General features: G+C 37.3%; 1 protein-coding gene across 1 annotated transcript; it reads right to left on the reverse strand.

Annotated features, from left to right (window-relative positions):
- Window positions 1–4,523: 4,523 nt before the first annotated feature.
- Window positions 4,524–22,428, reverse strand: LOC145777347 (single-minded homolog 1-like). Its single transcript, XM_082588709.1, has 9 exons — window positions 22,248–22,428; window positions 12,930–13,123; window positions 11,525–11,620; window positions 11,117–11,230; window positions 10,019–10,224; window positions 9,523–9,629; window positions 7,848–7,995; window positions 5,618–6,189; window positions 4,524–4,889 (listed from the first exon to the last, which is right to left on the reverse strand). The coding sequence occupies exons 1-9, from the start codon at window positions 22,420–22,422 to the stop codon at window positions 4,558–4,560; spliced, it is 1,944 nt and encodes a 647-aa protein (XP_082444835.1). The 5' UTR covers window positions 22,423–22,428; the 3' UTR covers window positions 4,524–4,557.
- Between the last annotated feature and the right edge of the window lie 441 nt (window positions 22,429–22,869).

The raw sequence follows: 22,869 nt of genomic DNA on the forward strand, positions 1-22,869 counted from the left end.
GATGTAACAACAATCGTAGACAAGTTTGGATCGACTGAAGTTATCACAGCTTGTTGAACCAGTTGATGTAACGCAGTTTTGTTGCTGTCATTTCCCAAAAACTCAGACCAGTTAAGAGGAAGACGAGTATTACTTGTGACACTGACAGCCACGAAACATCCAGACCCTGTTTCTTATAACATGGCTTATAAGCCTCAAATAGCTACTTATAAGATGGCTTATAAGCCTCAAATAGCTACTGCCATCACAGAACATACCAGCAGTGTGATGTCAGGCGATTATGAAGTAGTGAAAGAATCAGCCTCGAAAACCGATCTCTACGCCCTTGATGGAGGGTTCTTGTTGTATCGAGTGCCATGGAAACTGGAAAAAGTTATGGGTCTTGCACAGTCGTATGCATATTTTACCGTTCGTCATTATCGCTTAGCTACGGTGGTCTTTGATGGATATGGTGGTCCGTCTATCAAAGACAATACCCATCAAAGACGCGGCATAAACGTCCACCCGGTTGTTCACTTTACTGTAGACACCGAGTTCATTGGAAAGAAGGAGCAGTTCTTGTCTCGAGCTTCCAACAAAGAAAGATTAATTTCTCTAATTTATGCTTAACTGAGGAATAGAAGCTGCAATGTGATCAACGCTATAGGTGATGCAGATGTGGACATCGTCAAGACAGCAGATGGACAGCTCTCATCGACATAGCACGACTTTAATTGGTGAAGACACAGACCTTTTAATATTGTTACTATTGATTGATTGATTGATTGATTGAATCTTTATCCTCGGACTGGGAAAGCTTCTTGCAGAGCTTAATCCTGGCAGTTTCGCATACTTGTAGAGGCTTTGAATCACTGGCGCAGGCCCGGTCACCGAGATTGACAGAGTGAAGTTTCCGATTGTTGAAGGCTTGTTGTCGGGGAATTATTCCATCCATTAGATGCCGCTGAATGGAGAGCAGCCCTTAACGTGCGTTGCTCAAGCGCACACCCCGAGAGTCGAACCAGCGCCGCTATTGATCTTGAAGCTTTTTCGTTCCAGAAGTGACGCGCTAACCAATTGAGCTATCGGGGCGGATATATCGGGATATCGGGATATACACTATGCTGACACTGATCCAGACATTAAAGACCTTTACTTCCGCTCCGACAAAGCTTACGCAACCAAGATACACGACATCAACAAACTTAAAGCAATCATCGGACCAGACATATGCTCACAGCTCCTCTTCATTCATGCATTCACTGGTTGTGATTCAACGTCAAGGATATTTGGTATCGGGAAGAAGACGCATTCAAGAAACTAGTGAAAGGTCAACCAATAATCAAAGAATATGCAAATGGCTTTATTCTCCCAAATCAGACAGACCACATCATTAAGGATTTTGGAAACAAAGTTATGACCGTTATGTTTGGCAACGATGGCAGTAGTAACCTAGAAGCACAGCGATACAATACATTGGTCAAGAAAATTAAAACAGCCAAGTCCTTTGTTCACCCTGAACGTTTGCCACCTACATCATCCTTTACCAAATTCCACCGCCTCAGAGTTTACTACCAGATTATGGTCAGGATGGGTAGGCTACTGACGATGGTATGGATGCTCTAGACTGGGGATGAAAAGTAGACAATAATCAGATGGTTCCAATCATGACGGACATGAAGCTGCCCCGGACAACCTACTGAAAATGATCACTGCAATTGCGAATCGTGTCCACCTCACTGTAGTTGCCGGAGATATGGGCTACCATGTCATGCTGAATGTTGACTATGCCAAGCTGGTTCATGTGTCCATCTAGCAATCACATAATTACAGACGATGACATCGATAATGACAGCGATGAGCATTAGTAATACTTGACCATTTGCTTTCTTTACGCTGATTACGTCAAAAGTCTACATGACCACATCGTATAAACTCTTTATGCCTGCTCAGTTTACCCAAATATATATAGGAATTTACCGTTTTTTTTAATAAACAATACATTGCTATTGTACATTTTTAATTGTTTTGGCAGCCATCTTGGATTGCCATATTGAATATAATTAAGCTATCAAATAATTTAACAATTCTGAGAATGGTCTCATTGTATCTAGTTTTTTATACCCTGTAAAGTCAGACACCAAAATTACATGTTTTGGTGATATGATGACCGAGTTATGGTCAATTTACTGTTATTTTAATGGTTTGGCGACCATCTTGGTTTGCCATATTAAATTTATAGGCTATCAGATAATTCAACAATTCTGAGAATGGTCTCATTGACTTCACAGGGTATAAAAACCTAGATATAGACACAAAAACTAACTACATGTTTTGGTCATATGATGACCGAGTTATGGTCAATTTACTGTTTTGTTTAATGGTTTGGCGGCCATCTTAAAAGCTATCGTGAAAATAACCACTTTTCGGAAGTTGGATCCCTTAAGATTTAAATATGTTAATACTGACACCCAATACTAATCAAATCAGTTGAAAAACCTTTTGTTGCAATTTTTTTGGGATTAAACCATATATGCCCCGACCTATAGTTATTTCCTACCTACCATACTAACCTATAAGAAAAACATCTGGAAAAAAAATCACATAACAAAATTATGACGTCATTCATGATGCAATACTGACGTCATATTTGAAAAGGTAATTATTTTAGCATTGGTAACTTATTGTAACCAAAAAAGTAACACCAACAACAAACAAACGACTACAATAAGAAAAAAACAAGCAAACAAGTTAATATATGACGTCACAATGACGTCATTAATAACATAATTTTGTGTGATTTTTATCTCGTGTATTTTGTAGTGACAGCCAGTCTAACTGTAAAAGAATAACGTATCTAATTGCATAAAAATGCCGTGAAAGGAGCTCAAAATTGATTTTGGGGGAATCCCCGATTTGGGGGTGATCACATGACCCAAAAAGTTGCGGCACCCACTAAAATTGAAGTTAGATTCATCAACTACAAAAAGATGCAAGAAACAACGCGTAGCACGTTTAGCCTAAAGATGCTCGTTTTTGCCCCTAAGGGCCTGCACTATAAACAAAGCTGTTAGTTTGCAGCATGGACATAACCACCGGAGAGACAGAAGAAATTTCCCCACAAAAAGGCAATTAAAGCTTTTATCATCAATCAAACTTTGTAGACTTAGAATAGGGATTGTAGATCATAGGGATGCGAAACTCCATCCGCTTTTGGCTTATCCGCAACACTAGAAGGGTTACGTTTTTTAGTAATTTACAAAATATTTTACTTTTTATGGGTTATATAAGAAGAGTAAAGTTGGTTTTAAAGTAATTTAAGGTTTTTAGTTGAAAGCAAGCCAGCAGTAAAGCGTAAAAAAAGTGTCAAATTGGCAATTGACCCTTCTAATGTTGAAGGAACAACGGAGTTGCGCGTCCCGTAATGTACCGTCCCTACTTAGAATGTACAAACTGCTTCCAATAAATAAGAGTATTCAACCAACAAACGTAGAGTTCTGTGGCATGAATTAGTGGTGTGGATACCCCAAAACAATCGTCTAAAGAATACACCGAACAAAAATACTAGTTTTTACGATGTAGTATGTTCTTGAAATTTTTTATGTTTAGGCCCCTCCCCATTCAAATATTCTTCAAGTTGACTATGCGAAACAACTTTCTCAGCTCGAGGATAAAAATTCTTACAATCAAAACCTGCAGAATTCACACAACTTTCTTGTAAAGCAATTCTGCGTCTTCTTCCTTCATTCTTTCCTTCCTTAAACTTTCAAAACAAAGATAATTAGGAAAATTTTGATAATGCATCTTCCTGATTCAAGTTAGCTAAAAACTTTCCGGGTTTCCAATCAGAAGATCTGCTAGCCTAAAACTAGAGCAATTACGTCTGGATTTTCAGTCCACACTTTGAATGGTGGCATCGCGCGTGAACAGTGAGTCCAGCACTGTTGGTATTTTTGGACCCGGGGCTGAAGTGACAAAATTTTCATTTCTGTAGAGTGGCAATTAACTAGTAGACCGTATGATCGTTTCGTTGTCTCCCTGTCAGTATGTGAACTTGGGCCACTTTTGCAGTGTAGGATTTCGACCATGTATTGTTTCTGGCAAATAAACCATTGATTGATGGATAATCAAGGAACCTTTCTGAGTGGCCTTTGGGATTTCGATAAAAAACGCGTATTCCTTTGCTAGGAATATATAGGCTAATGCGTTTATATCCACGCCATTATGTTGTACTGTAGAGACAATCCTTGCTTTTTGGTGGAAAACTACTTATTTTATCAATGACATTTTTTATTATTTTCATATTTTTTCCTTTTTTAAGATGCTTTCTGGAGACATCAGTGGAACCAGGCTCAAAATACTCTCTCTACAACCTGCACGCAGAAAAACGCTTTCTCGCGGCTATCTTGCTTGCTACATACACAGAATTATAATTATGTTGGCACAGTTGGCTCAACCAACTTCAAGTTTCATTTATTTTTTTTGATTTCATAACATTCTTTGGAAATATGAATTAAAAAGATAAAAAAATATGGAAAGGAAGAAGGTTACAATTTTATTAGTCTTTTAAAATTCACGTTACATCGTTTGTAAACATGAAGGGTTTTCATAATTAGGAACATAAGCACAAGATCCTTCACTCGGCACACATTTCATGGTCATATTCCCAGCATAAGCCATTTCGTGACCTTTCGTGAAGTGATTAGTTTGCGGCGCATACCGACATGAAGGTGGGGTTGTGACGTAATGGCGAGGGTTTTCAAGATTGCTCAGTTTGTTGACGGAATGCTGCTTCATCGCATTGATGTCAGGATAAAGTTCTGGCTTTCGAAACAATCGGTATTGATCAACTGCATGCCTGGTGGTGTCACATTTCCAGTCGTAGAACTGATGCTTCAAACTCCAAGGATCTAAACATAGTTCTATTGCTCAAATACTGGCTGCGCTGACCACGAGTCGTCAATGATTAATTGTTAATTTTGAGTTTGCAGAAATATACTAACGTTATGCACAGCTGGTGTAGGTTCAAGTTGTTTGAAGATGGTGTAAGGTAATCCAACTAAAAAGCTTAGGTCCATAGGCTATTGTAAAACTAAAAATATAAATTGAAACGCTAACTTTTTGTCATAACAAGGCTTACGCCCTGGTTGACAATTTTGTTTGTGGACGGAAAGGCAAGGAAGCCAATTTTCGAGTCCAAATTCAGGCATGCCTGTAAGGGTTTTGCCATAGACACATCCGGGTGCTCCTGAGCGGTGTCGAACCAACACCTTTCGAGTGCCGTTCCAGGACTCTCACCACTCGGACATGCAGTAGACAACGTTAGCTTAAAATGTAACTCTGAGAGCAGTAGGCTATTATTGGTATGTCAAAGACAAAAAGATCGATCGACAACAAAGCAGGCTCATAACATTAGATTGAAAAAAAATGAAAATCCAAACTTTTGAGGTTCTTAGGCAAATTCCAAATTTTACAAGCTAAAAAACTCCAGCTTAATTTGCTTAAAAAATTCTTGTTCCTGTCGTGTTTTCTTTTTGGAGTTGGCAGGAAAACTAGCTGGCATCCTCCTGAAACAATACACAAAACATATGCCAAACAATAGGTCTACCCGCAAAATAAAACATTCTAACATTCTCACCGTGTCGCTGTTTGGCAGCTACAGGATAAGAACTCCCCGTGGAACTTCTGTCTAACCCATGATGATGGTGGTGATGGTAATGGTAAAGAACATGGTATTTTCCTGGTATATATGACTCATCTAAATAGCTCCCAGGAGTGTACTGAGGAGTCATATGTGGTGTGTTTGAGAAAGGAGATGGAGACAGTCGAAGTTCCTTGCGATGTGACGACGTCGTTGTTGAAGCACACGACAGTTCTTGTGCCTTTTTCTGTTCAGTTTTGCATTGAGTTGAGTCAGAACTATTCTTTTGCCAGATGATTGGTTCCAAACTCTCATCGGAATATTCCAAACGTCTGTTACAAGGAGAAGGCATTGTGTTTGAACTGGATTGGTCAAAATTTGTGTATTTTCGAGTTCTTATTCTGCTGGAACAACACTTTTTTTCTTCTTTGTCGGTTTGTTGTTCGTATTTCAAACGAGCGGATTTTCGTTTCCTTGCTTTTGAAGTTGAACTTGATTTTACGTAATGAAACACTTTTGAAGGTTCGATCTGCACTGATGACGTCACCGCTGTTCGTGCTTCGATTTCACTGAAACGAAAGTGGATTTTGAAAAATCTTAACCTACTAGAACAGTCCAGTAAAAAGTTTTCATGCAAGGGGAATAGTTGTCGTTCATATGCGTCTACCTCACGAGGTGAAGCCTGGCATCGGCAACTGGAAATTTTTTCAGGCTATAAGTGACTCAAACAGAAGGAAGCAGAAGCGTAGGGAAGGAAGGTTGAAAGCAGGGCTTCAAAGCTGAAGCCGGATCAGAGAGCCGCAGAGCCAAGCGTTTTTAATGGAACCAGAGCATTTAGCTTATCTTTCTGTGGAGCCGAAGCATTTAACTCGACTAACATTGGAGCCGGAGCTGGAGTATGAATCTTTAACTCCGCTTGTTGTTGACCCGGAGTTAGAGCCACAAAAAACGTAACAGCTCAGGCTCCAGTTTTGGCTGAGAAATTCATAAGGTAATTTTACTAAAATACAATGCAAATCATGCCTTACATTAAACGTATGTAAAAAATAAAAAATACGAATGAATTTCGCTGGTTGGTAGTAAAATAATGAGCAGCTATACGCATTTCGTGCGGTGAATGTGAAGTAGGCTAAATGCGCAGTTAGTCACAGGCAAGCCAATAGTGGCTACCTGCTAGCAGCTAGACATGAAACAAAGTTAGTACTCTCAAGAGACATACAGTACGGTAGCACATGACAACAAGTCAGTGGCGTAGCCAAGGTTTTTTTTGGGGGGGTTTCAACCCCCCCCTTTGGCAGGCGTATGACGTCACGATAATGAGAATGATGCTTTCAGTCTGTTGATGTTTATAAAACAAAGTTTGCCTAATTTTAAACGAAACTGCGTTAAAAGAGCGAGTTTTGCCAATACCAAACATTCAAACATCTCAGCCAGGAATTAACAACAAGAAAACATAGAGACTTAGCTTTATTTCCGAAAAATGTCGAAGAAAACATGATCTTATCCTTTTGCTATGCCATCAGACAGTACCATTTTACAGGAATATTCATACCCACATTTTTGTTGAAAATGCTCTCAGAATGCACCAAATTCAAAGTAATTTTTCAAAATTTTCTGGGGGAGACCTCTCAGACCCCCCGCTGCTGGGTGTAGTCTTAGGCGAACACGCCGACGAGCTTTTCCCGCCAGCCGTCAACCCCCCCCCCCTTCAAAATTCCTGGCTACGCCACTGCAACAAATTATTGAATCTATGTAGGCTCGGAAGCTAATTTGCTACTTCCCACAAATTACTTGCTGTAAGCAGAGTTACCACTCTGTCCACATTTCTCATTTTTCGTTGTTTTAAAGAGCAGTGTTTTAAAAAATTTCATTGTATTCAATTCTAAAAAATGTAGCCTACTTAGGCCTAGAACAATAAGAAATTAGATATCAAGCCTAGTTAATGGAGTAGTTCGACTCTCAACCGGGGCTGCGGAGCTTCTTTAAAAAGGGTCTGGCTCTGGCTCCGGAGCTGTCAGGCCTTATACCAGTGGCTCCAGTCCCAGCTCCGGAGCTGTCGGACTTCATGCCAATAGCTCCTGCTCCAGCTCCGAAGAGAAAATAAACCATGTGTTCAAAATAGGCTATTGCTTATTATGGCTTTCTTACATGCGTTGTCGCCTGTTTCTCTTCATTGTCTCAACTTATGAACAGCAATAAACAAAACCATAACATTATTATTAGTTACCTAATGACGTAGTTGACGCTAACAATGCAATGCGGCCTTGAAGAACGACTGTTGTGGACGATGGTCACATGACTTTGTACCCACGCCCAACCTCCATTTCTGGTTAGAAAGCGATAATACTTCGTGATAACTTGTCCCTTGTTCAAAACTAAAAAATGCAAAACAAACAAACCGTAAATTGTTAGGTACAAGATATCATCGGCTACAAAATAACCAGCTGCTGCATTATTACGCTACCTGATACCAACAACTAAAGATAACCAAACTATGCCAGAAACTAACATTGGAAACTTGTGGTTAAATTCAAACTTGCAAAAAAAACAAAGAATTGATTGAGTCCATTAGTTGGATGATTTTAGAATGAAGCTTTTAAGATTGATCTTCAAAATCAACATAGTTTCATAATAATTTATTGAACGAAAAATTGAAATCCATAAAGATTCAACTCAAAGTCTCGACTTTAAATTCAGGATAATTTGATCGAACTTGCAATAGCCTAAAGCCTAGTCGGAGACCACATCTAACCGGTATGAGACAAGGGGATAATGATGCACCCTGTAGGTATTTTTGCCAGCATAGGTTACAATTGGTAGGCTAAAAGTTTAGAGATGAGATTAAACTAGGGGAGAGTGGGGCACAATTGGACATGGGGTACAATTGGACATCGTATTTTATAGAAAAAAACGGAAACTCTGGAACTCCATGCCTCGGCAAAAAAATAGTTTCACATCAACCTTTGTACTATGAAAATTCTAAGAGTTTGTGCTGGTCGTGTTTTGAGTTTGGCGGTCGGAAGTCTTCTAGCAACTGTGTAGTATTTTTCGTGGATTTTGTTTTAATCGTAATTTTTTTATGTAAACTAAAATTTTTTGGTTTCTTTTTCTGTTTAAGCCATATAGCCTGCAGTAAAGTATCTTTTCATTACCTTTGCTTTGACCTGGCTTTTAGAACAAGTTGTCCCTGCCCAACTTTAAATCGATGTTGGTGTGTGGGGCACAATTGGACACAAATTTTGGGGTACATATGGACAGCAACACACATAGTATATCATACTGTAAGAATATTTCTTTTAATAGATTATGGTCTCATGTAATACAATGTCATTTAAACGTTGTAATAACATTAAAAATCCATGTTTTGGGAGACAAGATAAAATTTTAAGAGGGGGGGGGTAAAATTGCTTTTCCAAGACCCCCCCTCTCCCGTGGTAACGTCCCTGATTTTACCGCAATAAACAAGTGAAATCTATTTATTAGAGTCCTTGTCATTTTCTTGATTACTTTTGTGTTGGTTTAAACTGTTGTTTCTAAACCATTGATCAAATTTGCAAATGTCCAACTGTGCCCCATTACCGGGGTACAATTGGACACAAACAATATTTTTTTCAATTGAATATAGTATTTAATATTCATTGCCTAAGTGTTGTTTCACTGTCTCATTTTGTTAACAGTGTGATACTTTGTTATTGTGCAAAAGTTGGATTTTGTTAGACTTTTAATAAAGACGGGATTCTATTTTACTATTTTTTGTCCAACTGTGCCCCACTCTCCCCTACTCGTGGAAATGTATTTAAATATTTTCAAGTTTCTTTTCTTTGAAAAGAATACCGCTAGGGATTTGAATATGCAGCCTTAACATAATGCTTGCTGTCACTTTCAAATGAAACTAAACTTACGTTTTTGATGAGCTTCTCTCAGGTTTACCGCGTCCGCTGCATGAACGTAATGATATAAAGTCTTCTCTATTAAATCTTGAGGCTCAAATCCCAACAGTTCAGATACCCTGGAAGAGAAACGCATTTATGTCTCAAACTGATGCTTTCCCACATCTTGCATTGGTTTGAATCATTGTTGCAAACTTGTTATTCAAGATTGTGTTACAAACAACCAACGAAACAATAAATGAAAGACGTAATATTAACAAACATATACTCAGTAATGTAAGGCGGATTGACTTAGGTGACAATGGTTTAAAGCACCAACAAGCATGTGGAACTGTAACTCGAAAAATACTTTTACAGTGCGAGGTTAAATATTAGGTTTTTCCTAATCGATAGGCTACAGTTTTTGCTTAAAGGTCAATTTTCAACTATTTTTTCAGTTCAATGTGGCCCAATGAAATGTCTACCCAACACAGCCGAAGAAACGTATCAGCTACTAACCAGTTCTTACTTTTGGTCGAGAAAAATCAGTTTAAGATCAAGACTAGCTCTGAACATGAACATGTTGGAATACAATTTGATGTCAGTCATCGAGTTTGGAGGCAGAGATCTTCCCAAAGCCAATACACCGACATTTTGATAATAGCCACGGTTGGAACAGTCGTAATTGTCAAACACAAAATATCGAACTTTAATGTACCCTGTACAGTGAATAACCTGAAAATGAAAAACAACAGTGACAGCAAAACGAAACAGCATTGCAAAAAGATGCTATGTATATACAGTAGGCAGTGATGTACGCGCATACAAAAAATATTGACGCCGTCAGCGTAACGCAAACGTTCGAAAAACCATACGCCGTATGCGTCAACGTAACTTGTAAAAAAAGTTGGCGGCGTCAGCGTCAGCGCATAAACTAGCGTAAAGTCATTTTGTTTGCTAGGTGCCAAACATTTACACGGTATAAACCACTCGAAACAAACAAGTTTTATTTTGAATTTCCACGAAAAAACACAAGCATCTGAAAGTGTTCATCTGACATTTTGCTGTGTTTTAGTTCCAATATGTCTTTTCCCATTGAAAACATTCTTTCAACTGCAGCGCTGGAAGGTATTGGCGAGTTGTAGCGAGAAAATACATTAAAAAGTATGCGTTGACGCTATGCGCTAAAAAAAACGCGAAAACTTTACGGCGTAGCCTCAAGCGCAAACTATCCAAAAAATGTGGCCGTAAGCGTTAGCGTAAACCAAAAGTCTACGCCGCAAGTCTACGGCGTAGAATTTGTGGCGTATACGTACATCTCTGACAGTAGGTAGGCCTGGGGCAAATAGACCTAGGCTGAAATATCATACTCAAAATCGTTAATCTAAGCCTACTGCACGCCTTTGTTTTCGACGGACCATGGCGTAGTTTAGTATAGTCTGCAGAGCTTAGTGAAATTTTCAATGCATTTTATCTTCACAAAATTTCTCAAGCTGTTCCATACTGCGATCTTTAGTTTATTCCACACCATAATGCGCTGGTGGTAGCCTAAGCTATGAATAAAATAGGCAGTTTTGTTCTGTGCAAGTAGGCCTTGGATATTACGTTAATTGTTTATGTCGTTTACCTTATAACCTCCGCTTGTCAGCCCAGCATTCCGCTTCGCTAAAACACATTTCATCCTTGTGAAAAAACATCTTTGTGCTTCATATTCGGAAAAAATTCTGGGGTTTGATGGACTCTAATAAAGCAGATGAAACCGTTTATTACAGCCCAATAGATAAACATAAACCGGTCTTGTGCAGCATCAAAAAGGAAGAAAGTATAATAAAAAATAGGTTCGCGCTGATCAAAATCGCTTTAAACAACTTGTGGGCATACAGGCTACGCGATCAAGACTAACTTTTGCTTTTGATGAGGTCAACCGCGGTAGGCTACGTAGAACTTTGACTTACATTCAGTCAACAATTCTGAATAACTCACTAGTGTTTTAAAACGTAAGTTAGAAGTAGGCTAATAAAAATATGTAAATCACCTGATCTGGCGGTGGAGGAGGTGTGAGAACAGCTTTCATTTCATCGTGGTCACCCGGATGCAGGTATTCGTAAATGCTATTGCCTGTCAACTCTACCTGCAGATGTTCGAACATTGATGATAAAGTCATTGTTACTATTGTAGAAACAGCTTTTGTGTTTTTCGTTTTAATCCTTACGTAGCCTATGGGCTATTCAATAAAACGGGAGATTATGTTCGTGAAATAACAAATTCTATAATAATACAATCTACAGTATTTATAGGACAGGAGAGCTCAGAACAAAGTTTACATGGTCGAAGAAAAACCTTTTTGAAGATCTTGACGTAGAAACGAAGCTGCAATAAAAGAGTTCTGCAAACAAAAGACACAAAACTTCTTTTTTTAGTTAATAACATTTTAAAAATATGTTTGTATTCAATATCCGGAGTGGGCCTGTTACAATTGCTCAACAATTCATAATAAACATCTTTCAGCAATCTCTGATGCTTTTGTGAATCGATGTTTCTTGTCTTCTTGGTTTGTGACATTTTTTTAACAGATGATTGAAGTAAAGTTTATGCCAAAGACAAAGCACGAAAATAGGCTGGTATAACATAATGATTTCAATGGATTAATTTATTGCGGTATATTGGCTATGAGAGTCTATGCTACTACCTTAGTGAAGAGTAACAAACAAAACTTATAATTTTGAGTTTACCTAGCCTAATTGTACCGCGCTTATTGCACTAACGAATGATATTTTTGTGAGAAAAATGTACAACAGTTTTTTTTTTATGAAATAAAGAACAGACTATAGATCTTGTTCCAACACCTCAACAGCTTTGATACTATTAGCAATTGTTTGGGGGCGTTAAATTAACAGCAACTTTGACCAGAACTAAAATTGTACTGGTAGCCTATGTAGCCGTGGTGCTATTTTGTATTTCTTGCAAACAACAGCAACCACGACCCAGTCTTGCCAAAACTCAAATAGACTATGCGTGCAAGGTATTTTACTGGTGTAACTTGATATCACTCAAGATACAGATTTTTCTTAACCTGTAGCTACAATTAATGAAAACAAATTGGCCATTACTTCTTTCTTTTTTCTAAGGAGCTCTACATTGCAATAGGGCCAATCTTCTAGCCCCATTGAAGTAGAGGGCCTGTTGCTAAACCATAAAAAACAAGGTTATTCGAACTCTCAATTTTATTCCATGCTTAATTTTATGTCCTCCCATAGAAAAGTACTTTGCCTAAACATCAGTCAGCAGTTCAAGATTTCTATAGCAAGCAGTAATATTTCTAAACAACTGCATTCCGTTTACCTTTTATAGGCTACACAGGAAACTCGTAGCAATGATTTTTGGCTTGGCAAAGTTTGTCTGTTTTTATGTCATAAATTCATATCTTTTATGTTGATTACCTGTGAAAGGCCGAGGTGAACTGATGCGGTCTCAGACATGTACATGATTTTTCCATCTGCTCCCAGCACAAAGAGAAAACCGTCGAGACTCTGGAGGAGGTGAGAAGCAAGAAAATCGATCTGAGGATAATGATTCTTTGGATGTCGATTGGGATGAGACCATGAACAATTTCCTTGATTCTGTACAGATGTGTCTGTCAATTGCAAGGAAGAAATCAATGCACCAAAGTTAATGTACGAATGATTGCTATGATAATGCAGGCTACTTGGTAGAATGAACGAAATGATCTGTTTCAAACTTTAAGAAGTAAAATGTTCTTATTTTGTTGACACAAGGTGAAATTTGGCAGTCACGTCACACTACCGCTAATTTAAATGACAGCTTTCTGTTATCAAACTTATCAACCTAAAAATTTTCATTAGTCTTATGAATTTAAACAACTAAATGGTATGAAGTAAATTTTAATGTTTGTCTTATCAGTTAAATGCAAAAAACACAAAATCCTATTTCCAGCATAGTCTATATTGCAAAACTAACGAAAAAAAGGAAATGTTGAAAATTACATCGTGAAGGATTATCAGAAAGGTTTCACGCTTAAAATATTTAAGCTGCAAAATAAAATACGCTGCAGCCTTGCATGCTATATCACAAATGTCATCCCGAAGAACACATTGGTCTGTGAATGCATAGATTCGTTGAAAGTTGCTTATAAAAGCTTCAACCACTTTTAGCGAAATCCTATTGCTGTTTGGAGTCTATAGGGTGTTTGTTGTCACATACAAGTACGAGTGTAGCTTTTGCCTGGCTGCAAAAGAATTGGATTAGGCTGTCACGAATGCAAGTAAATGGAAGAGCTAGGGTGCTCTTCTTTTTGTCTACCTTCACAACATGAGTTCAAGACACACGTTAAGTGCTCTGAATGGATATCGAACGCACTCCTTTTTACTCTGGAGCGGACACTCTCACCACTCGGCCACGCAACCGAGTCTTTGTAGACATCATGTGAATTGCAATGACAAGTTCAGCAAATGTATCTGCATTTCGCGGGACAAGGAATATTAATCCTTTCTCCCAAAATTAATAAAAATCTTGTTTGCAATGCTGCATCAACTTTGTCGCATAAGCAGAAAGATAAAACACAACTTATGCTTGCCAGCGGTGTTCGTGTTTGAACAAAATGGCGAAGCAAGTCGCCACCACTGTTATTAAATTTGAACAGGTGTGAGCGGTCCCTTTGTGACTGTTGGATGACTAACTGCAAAGCAAAAAGAAGCCAGTCATATTTTCTTTTGTTTTTTAATGTAAAATCTTTTTGAATTTCTGCAAAGTTGTGGCACAAGCAATGACACATTAACTTGTCATGAAAAAATCTTTGGAGGTTAAAAGTGACCCAAATCAAACAATAGAATCAATTTCAAAGTATTGAAGCAAATCAGTTCCAGTATGTTTGCGCATTCACAATTGATTCAAACTCATCTAAAACTGAAACTAGAAGCAGTTTGTTTAACCAGAATAACGATGCTGACGGTCATGTTCTAATTATGTGACTTATGTCAACCCCAAACTTTTATTATTTTTGCCATGGATCTAATAAATTGGATTAAAACGGTTGAAAAAGATAAGATATCCTATACAGATGAATTTGCTCTCTATACCCATTACTGTCGTAGGACTACAAGCGATTATTGGGCGCAGGGGGTGTTTTTAAGCCTAGGGATATTTTTAGAGCCCAAAATTTTTCCACGAGACCGAAAACTGGAACGAAACATCAATTATTCAGTGGAGTCCAATGCGTTTGTACCCATTTTAGATTCTTTTTTAGACAACTCTTTGTTTTTTGCGTAAAACTACACCCCTTCCTTGAGGTAACGTATTCTTTTTTGGGGGTGTCTTGTCTGTAAGCTCTTGGTTTTCATTGTTTCCCCGTCCAAAATTATCTCCTTAACGGCCCTGGCCCTGCTTAAAGTTAACACAATGGAAGCATTGTTCGTCATCACATGCCATGTAACTATGTGAAAAGGCAAACTTTTTCATCAACGTACTTTAAATTACCAAATATTGTATGCTTTTATTTGAATCCTTATCTACTTTTCAAGAAGGCTAATTTACTTTAATCTTGAACATGATGTCTCCTTTTTGAAATATTTTGTTTTCTCTTTTTGTAGCCTATGTTCAACTGGAATTAGTTGACTCAAGCACTTGAGTATGTAATATAATCTTATCAACAAGATGATAAGCAACAATGGAAACAGACTGATATTTTCAACGGGGGTAAATGACGTCTGTCGAGACACTAAGTTTGATAAAATAAGGCCAAATACTATTGACTCTAACCACCTATTTTATGGGCCCAACTTTTAAACAGGCAAATAGAGATGATTTGCATTTTTAGCTTACATATGAATGATATTATTAATAAATTCATTCAATGACTCGGCTTAATTTTGGTAGATAAGCCGGAGCTTGTTCCACTACCGTGTCATGGATGATGAAACCAAAGACAGGCTGCTCTGTAGTAGCCTTCCAGTGTAGTCCGAGAACATCGTGAATCTGGGGTGGTAAAAGGATTAGACCCTTGGCTCCAAAGGCTCACACGACGACGACGATGATGACGTTCCACTACCTCTAATTTTGTGATTAGAACTTGACAGTTTTGATCTGACAGTTTGTCACAAGCGTTATAATAGTTCCAGCACTTGGGCCATTACAATGTCAATTTTTGACTGAAAAATACTGTAATTCTGAAAGCAGGCTAAAACATGACTAAATGAAAATACAATCGTTTGACCGTTGTGGGTTATTAAAAACGGTCAGAAATAGTCTACTTCAAATTGCACAAATCCTAGGCCTATTAGTGTAATATAATCGATGACTGATATGTTAGACCAGGGATTCATAATATAGGCTTACACCTAGCATGAAAAACAAACTTATCCAATAATCTAGCCTACTTTTCGCATTTTAAAAACACTCACTGGCTGTGATTTTTTCAAACCCGTATACCTGGTCTCCGTAAGGCCGCAAGGTTAAAGCGACACACTTTGCCTCATTTAATTTACAAGCTACAAATAAGGTTAACCGCTATTAATTCGCTACTGCTTCTAAACTTGAAATAAAAAATACAGTTTATATAGGCTTCTGCTATTCAGATTACATACGTCAAAAATTGTCGGTCTGAGTTTGTACAAAATTTGAATCTTTTCTAAATTTTAGAAATTATACTAGCCAATAGGCTATTTATAACTTGTTTTCTACACTACAGTATACGTTGGGGTCTAACTGCATACTCTTGCCCATGAGCGACTGTAGGCTAAGTATGACAATTATAACGATAACGAACAAATATAGTCACAAATCAATTTCTATTTCACCCTCAGCTTTGCATTACAAAAATCTTTTACCGACGTTACTTGGCCTGACTAAAAGTCTAAACTTCTTTTCGATCCACCTTCGTTTACCGAGTGCCGTGTCAAATCACACGAAGCCCGGGGAATGAAAGGGTTCAAAGAACGGTCAAATGGTTTTCTTCACGCCGATGGCAATGAAGCATGAAGGTTTGGAAAATGGACACCGCTGTGTAAATATAAAACTGTGCAATCGTTATTGAAACAGCGAGATCGTGTTATGTTGATTTTATCCAAGTAAATAGTTTGGATTTATAGCTTTACTAATTTGGCGTAAGCCATTGTACACTAACTACTGAAAGCATATACTGTATACTCTTCTTTCTTTGAAGAAGCAAGATAGCCGAATGACAGTTTGTCTCCTTACTATTAATCTGTGTTAGCAGCAATTTTGTAAGTAACAATTTAAACTCCTAGATATCCGCCATTTTGCTATTTTACTTTAATCTTTCACAATGCAAGCATCTGAGTATTCTTTGTTAGCTGCATTTAAACGTGTCAAGACGTTCACTTTTGGTTTGTTGTGTCAAGCAATGAAACGTGCCAACTGTGAATAGTGTCAAGTTTGTATTGGACGTTGGAAATCTCGCAAACAACAAATTAGTCATTTTTTACATTGATTTAAAGTCTACAGGTGTCAACGTTGAATCAATGTAAAAAGTGACTGATTTGTTGTCTGACTGATTTAGTGTCTGGTTTGTTGTGTTGTCTAAGTTGCACTATTTTTGATTAGTAATCTTGACATGACCGAAGAAATGGTCTTAAAACGTTATTTCTATCTTTTAAATTCCAATCAATTTAAATTTCTTCCACGAATTCAAGTTATTGTTTTTGGTGATCTATTTTATGTAAATTAACAATGTGAAATATTCATGAAAGGGCGGCACATACGAGTAAATGATGTCAGCAGTTAATCCCCTTCATTGGATGAAAACCGAAACAAAAGTGAATTGCTTAAAAATCTTGACAGCAGAAACAGTGCAATGTAGCCTTAAGTGCATAGCTTTACATGAGGGTTCACGTCAAACTATTCGAGATTTGTTTTAAGCAAAATATTTCAAGGAGCTTGTTTTATTGAAAAAGAAATTCATTTGGGAGGAAATGAAGATACGGTCGGCCAATGAAGATAGGATAGTAACAATAATGACCTATCATAGGGTACAGGGGTTAGATAAGTGGAGACTGTGGGTTTACGTAAAGAGGATGCACCAAATAGCTCAGATAGCTCAATTGGTTAGCGCGTCACTTCTGGAACGAAGAAGCTTCAAGATCAAGCGGCGCTGGTTCGACTCTCGGGGTGTGCGCTTGAGCAACGCACGTTAAGGACTGCTCTCCATTCAGCGGCATCTAATGGATGGAATAGTTCCCTGCAACAAGACTTCAACAATCGGAAACTTCACACTGTCAATCTCGGTGACCGGGCCTGCGTCAGTGATTCAAAGCCTCTACAAGTATGCGAAACTGCCAGGATTAAGCTCTTCAAGAAGCTTTCCCAGTCCGAGGATAAAGATTCAATCAATTAATCAATCAAATAGAAAATTATGGCAATGGAAAACTCGACGAGGGATTAAAGCTAGAAAAATTGAAGAAATTCTTTTGGCTGAATTTGTTTCAAATACCTTTTAACTAATAGCAGATGACTTTTTAGCGACAGCAACCAAATGTGGCAAAACACTAGATCCCTATAATTATGATCCAATAATATTTGCCCACGAACTGTTTTGAAAGGTCAGCTATGAGTTTGCGAAACAGTGACAAAGGCGTCACATGCGGAGCATTTTTCTTCTAATGTCGTGTGTACGCTGATGCAGACTGGCTTTCCTTCATTGTTTTCTTTTATGCTTTTGTGCAGAAGTAGGTATCAGCTACTTTGAAAGTAGCGCGCTATCGCCACCGCTACAATATACCAAAAGAGCCGCGCTCCTGCTACTTGTTGCCAGTCGATGAAAAGTAACTCAATACCGTTCCCGCTACTCGGAGCAAACGTAACTCACGCTCCTGCTACTTCTCTGCGCTACTTTTGTCTTGAGGAATCACGATCGCTACCAAAAAAGTTGCCGTGAGCTCTCCTATCGCCATCAAAAACGTAGCGGCGCTATAAAAGCTACTGCCCACCTCTGGCTTTGTGGCACAGTATACTGGTGTAGGCCTACAGTACACAACGCTACAGCAACGATTTGATTTACCGAGTTGAAATCAACTATAAAATAATGTTAGTGCTTTTGTGTCTGAAGCCAAATACAAAATTATTTAATTTAGGCTACATAAATGAGTAGCCTAGGCCTATTCTTAATTCTTTAATGTATGACAGCAAGTGAACTAAAATACATGATTTACGAGCAGGGTCGTGTCAACGGTTCCCCGTTCCCCCCGCCGTGGGGCCCACGGCTGCTTAGAGGCCTACTCATTCTAGTCTATTAAATGTTTTGTCTGTTTTAAAAAAGAAAAAATCTACCACACAAGCTGAATAGTCAACAACTTAAACCATGCAAGCCTGTGTTTATTGCTTCCCAAGCCCCCAGCTGGAGGCCCACCCTTATATAGAAGCCCACGCTTCTGTTTAGTTCGTGCAGCGCTTTTTGGTTCTAATTTTATACTTAACACCTATTATATCAAATATAGCTATTACTTTCTAAAACCTCTACGTCTACAGCCTGTTTCACTCTAAACGGGGATCATCAGTAGGTCCTTATTCAAATAGAATCATCCCATTTGAATAAGAACCTTCTGATGATCCCCCTTTTATTGTAAAGGCTGTAAAGGTTTCAGAAAGTAATAGAAGCGAATTTATTTTCACACGAGTCAGTTTAGCTGTTTATGATTGAACTGACTCGAATGAAAATAAATTCGTTTGTATTACAAAACATGTAACCGAGTCGCTCATATCAAGCATTGTTGTAGGTTTGACACCTGTCAGAAGATATTTCATTTCTTTTAGATAGAAATAACTATAATTAATGTAATTTGCTCTTCTTGGCTTTTTTGCTTGGCATTGAGCACTTTTTGTAGTAGTAGTAGTAGTAGTATCTATTGTTTAACGTCTATTAAATACTTTTTTCCCATTTTTCCAAAATTTTCTAGCTCGCTTTGCTCGCTCAACCACATTTCATTCACTTGACCAGCGACATTGGGCAGCATAGTTTTGGAAATAAATTTTTTTTGTGTCAAACAAAAAACTAACAAAATAATGTAATATTTCGAAGTAAACCCTGCTCACTCAAATAACCGAGTTAATTAAAAATTAAATTAATAAATTTCAGCGTTAATGTAGGTAGGTTATAAAGTGAAATGTGCCTTGAAAATACTATAGGAGTGTAGGTGAAGCGAAAGTGAGGACACCTCACATAGATTTTCGAAGTTCTAGCCTGCTGAAAGATTACACCATAGGCAAGTGGACTAGACAATTTTTCAAGATATAAATTATTGAAATCTTTTTGTGATATTGAATGAATTTTTTTTAAATGGTAACCTAACTTATTTTTAACCAAACCTTCTACACAAATCCAATTTTTATTTAATAAATTTGGTTAGTCTACACAGGCCTACGTAGCAACCTATGGTTATTTACAAAGTGTGTGTCTTGATAAAAAATAACTTTCTTGCTCCAAAAATGCCTAAAATGTGACTAAAATAAAATTCTATTTGTCAAAATTCTACGGGCAAGCTCACCCTGTCCAGCTTTGCTTGTTGGACATTAAGCTTTGCATCACCTATTTATCTTATAAACTTTGCTTTGTTAAAACTCTGGTCTTTTCCCAACTTTTTTCTAGACCCGCTACTGCATTGTCGGCATGTTTATTATTTTTTTTCTGGTACACGTGAGAGTTATTTACTCTTTGCTGAAGTGATGAATGTAAAATTTTTCCCTAGACTGAGAGAGTTTTTCGGCCATAACCTAACGCTTTCTTGTCCGATTTTTAACAAATATCCCTAAACATGGGTACCCACTAATGGATTTCGGAAGGGGGGTAAGATGTTACTCACACGGCCCTGCCTACGAGCCTTCAACAATCATGATAGGTCACAATTAGAAAAAGTAGGCTGGCTTTACTTCTAATTGAAAAGTAGAATAGAAACATAGGAATTCGGAAATAGGGCGGTGCTGGTTTGCTATTATGTTGATTAAATCCGGCTAGTGTGTGTTTATTTGCCAAAGGCACAGTCGTCCTATGTATCTAAATTTAGTTACATTAAAGGTTACGACCATGTGGGTTTGTATTGATTGAAAGCTATTGTCCACAAATTGAAGGTTGTTGGAAAATATATAGATTTTGTTCCATCACTTCTACAATACCGTTCAATACACGATGTACTTCAGGTTGGCAAAACTTTAAACTACTTTTGTTCAAAATCTCATCTTTGTAACTTATTGTAAGTATAGTTTTTAAGCTCAAATCTTCATGTTACAACTTTGAGAGAAGAGAGTCACAAAAAGAGCAAAAGCCAAAAAGTGTTTCATTGATTTATTCAAGCAAGATGCAAAATTAATTGATTGAGTATCAAATTGTCTTGAATGGAACTCTGGTCAGGAGAATGGAGAGAATGAAAACAATAATTTAGAGCAGACATAAAATAACAAAAAATAGCAGCTTCCAAAGTGAAAAACTTGTTGTTTCAGCCCCGAACCACAAATATCTCACTTGCAACAATTTTCTATATTTCCAACTTATATATTTTCTAATGCCATAAACTTCAAAAAAAAAATTGATGAATTTCCAAAAAAATAATTTATGGCATTATTAAACATCATATTCCATTGTACAGTATTTTTCGCTACTAGCATATCCCGCACGAAAAAGATGGTCTACAGTTGCAATAAGCGATATGGAGTTTCAGAAAGCTAAACAACTTGTTTTCAAGGCTTTTCAAAGCGATTGTAATTTCAGTCTATTTCTATGTTTTCTTGTCTTGGCCAATTTTTTTCCTGGCTAGCTGTGTAAAACATATCTTTTTAATTGGTTAAATTTCGCTTTCAACAGCATGATCATGTTTGCTGTTTTGTACCACCACAGTGAACCCGCAGCATCAGGCTAAAACAGGTCGTTTGTATCTACACTTGTGGAATATCTTTTTAAACACGTAGAAGGATCGTTATTGCCAATGTCTCATTTTTGCTGACCAAATTATTGCCCCTCGCTGCCACATCACAAAAATAACAATGATACAGGATAGTTCAGTGTGTGATGTTTTGTTAAAGTCTCAATTCATATACAGTATAATATCATACATATTTTTAAAAGAAAACCTTTAATTTGTTTGAAGACGTTTAATTAATGTTTTATGAAAAAAATACGTAAAATCTTGTGGTTGAAGATTAAGAATATATCAAACGCAAGACTTGCGCCATTGTTTGCAAGTCCAAAAATTTGTAAGAATTAAGGTTTTATTATAAAAAAATTAACAATGCTATAATTTTACGTTGTTTGGTCTATTGACATCTTTCATCAGTCAATACTTTTTACAAGAAACTAATCGAGGATACTAAAAACAAAAATAATTCGAAGCGAAATTTTATTTATAGTTTCGGGAGAGAGTTTGCTTTCTTGTACCAAAGACAGACAAGACACAACAATACCACAGGGTTGAGCATTACAACAATATATTTTACATATTTACAAATAGTTTTGACAATCGAACGTTTTCGGCTTAACCTAAGCCCTCATCAGGAATCTGAAAATATTTTCTCAACCCTGTGGTATTGTTGTGTCTTGCCTGTCTTTAGTACAAATTTTTTTTATTTTGTTGCAAAATCCTTTGTCTTGGTTTTGATCAAAATTACAGTTCTTTTTTGTAGATTTTTTTTACATTATTTAAATAACATTATTTTCAAATATCTCCAGAACTAAACTTTTTTACAAGTCTCAAATCTCTCCTCCTTATATTTTTATTTCGTATGAGAAAGCATGAACTTACTGTCTGGTAATAGATGACGCATCTTCAAATAACTTGCAGTTAACCGGATAATTGAAGCTTTATCGAGTTGAGTAGAGATTGCTTGAGGAAGAGGAAGCATTTTTGCCAGCTCCGAAAATTCCGAGTTCTCCTTCTCTCGACGACTTCTTGCCGCAGTCTTTGATTTTTCTTTCATTTTTTCTTCGCTGCAACAAAACGACTTCTAAAAACAAAATTATTCGACGAAAGAAGCCACTCTACTAATTTAACTAAACTCGGGCTTGCGTGTGGACATTTGTATTTTAAATTGAAGACAGACTTTTTAGGACTTTCTCAAATAAGAAAATTTTGAAAGATAATTTTGTATTCTTCTTGCAGAAAACTGAAGCTTACGTGCATAACCAATAGCGCGGCAGTGATTTAGAGTTTTTCTTGAACCTCCATCTTTAAAATTAACCTAATTAACATCATTTTCTTCATTTTTGTTAGTACTTTATTTTAAACCCAGAGATTAGTTAGTTTGTATTGAAAATTATCTGAAATTTCATTTAAAAAACTTATGGTACAAAATCCATTCTTCTGTCAAAAGCACAAAAGTTGGAATGTGTTTAAATAGATCGTATGAAGTAAAGTAGGCTAGAAC

The sequence above is a fragment of the Aplidium turbinatum genome, chromosome 9, assembly GCF_918807975.1.
Source record: "Aplidium turbinatum chromosome 9, kaAplTurb1.1, whole genome shotgun sequence".
Lineage (NCBI taxonomy): Eukaryota > Metazoa > Chordata > Ascidiacea > Aplousobranchia > Polyclinidae > Aplidium > Aplidium turbinatum.

Coding starts and splice junctions, on each gene's coding strand:
- LOC145777347 (XM_082588709.1), bottom strand. CDS start 22,422: ATGAAAGAAAAATCAAAGACTGCGGCAAGAAGTCGTCGAGAGAAGGAG. Junction 9,630..10,018: donor CTGATTTTTCTCGACCAAAA/GTAAGAACTGGT, acceptor TTTCTCTTCCAG/GGTATCTGAACTGTTGGGAT. Junction 7,996..9,522: donor GAGAGAAGCTCATCAAAAAC/GTAAGTTTAGTT, acceptor TGCATTTTTTAG/TTTTGAACAAGGGACAAGTT.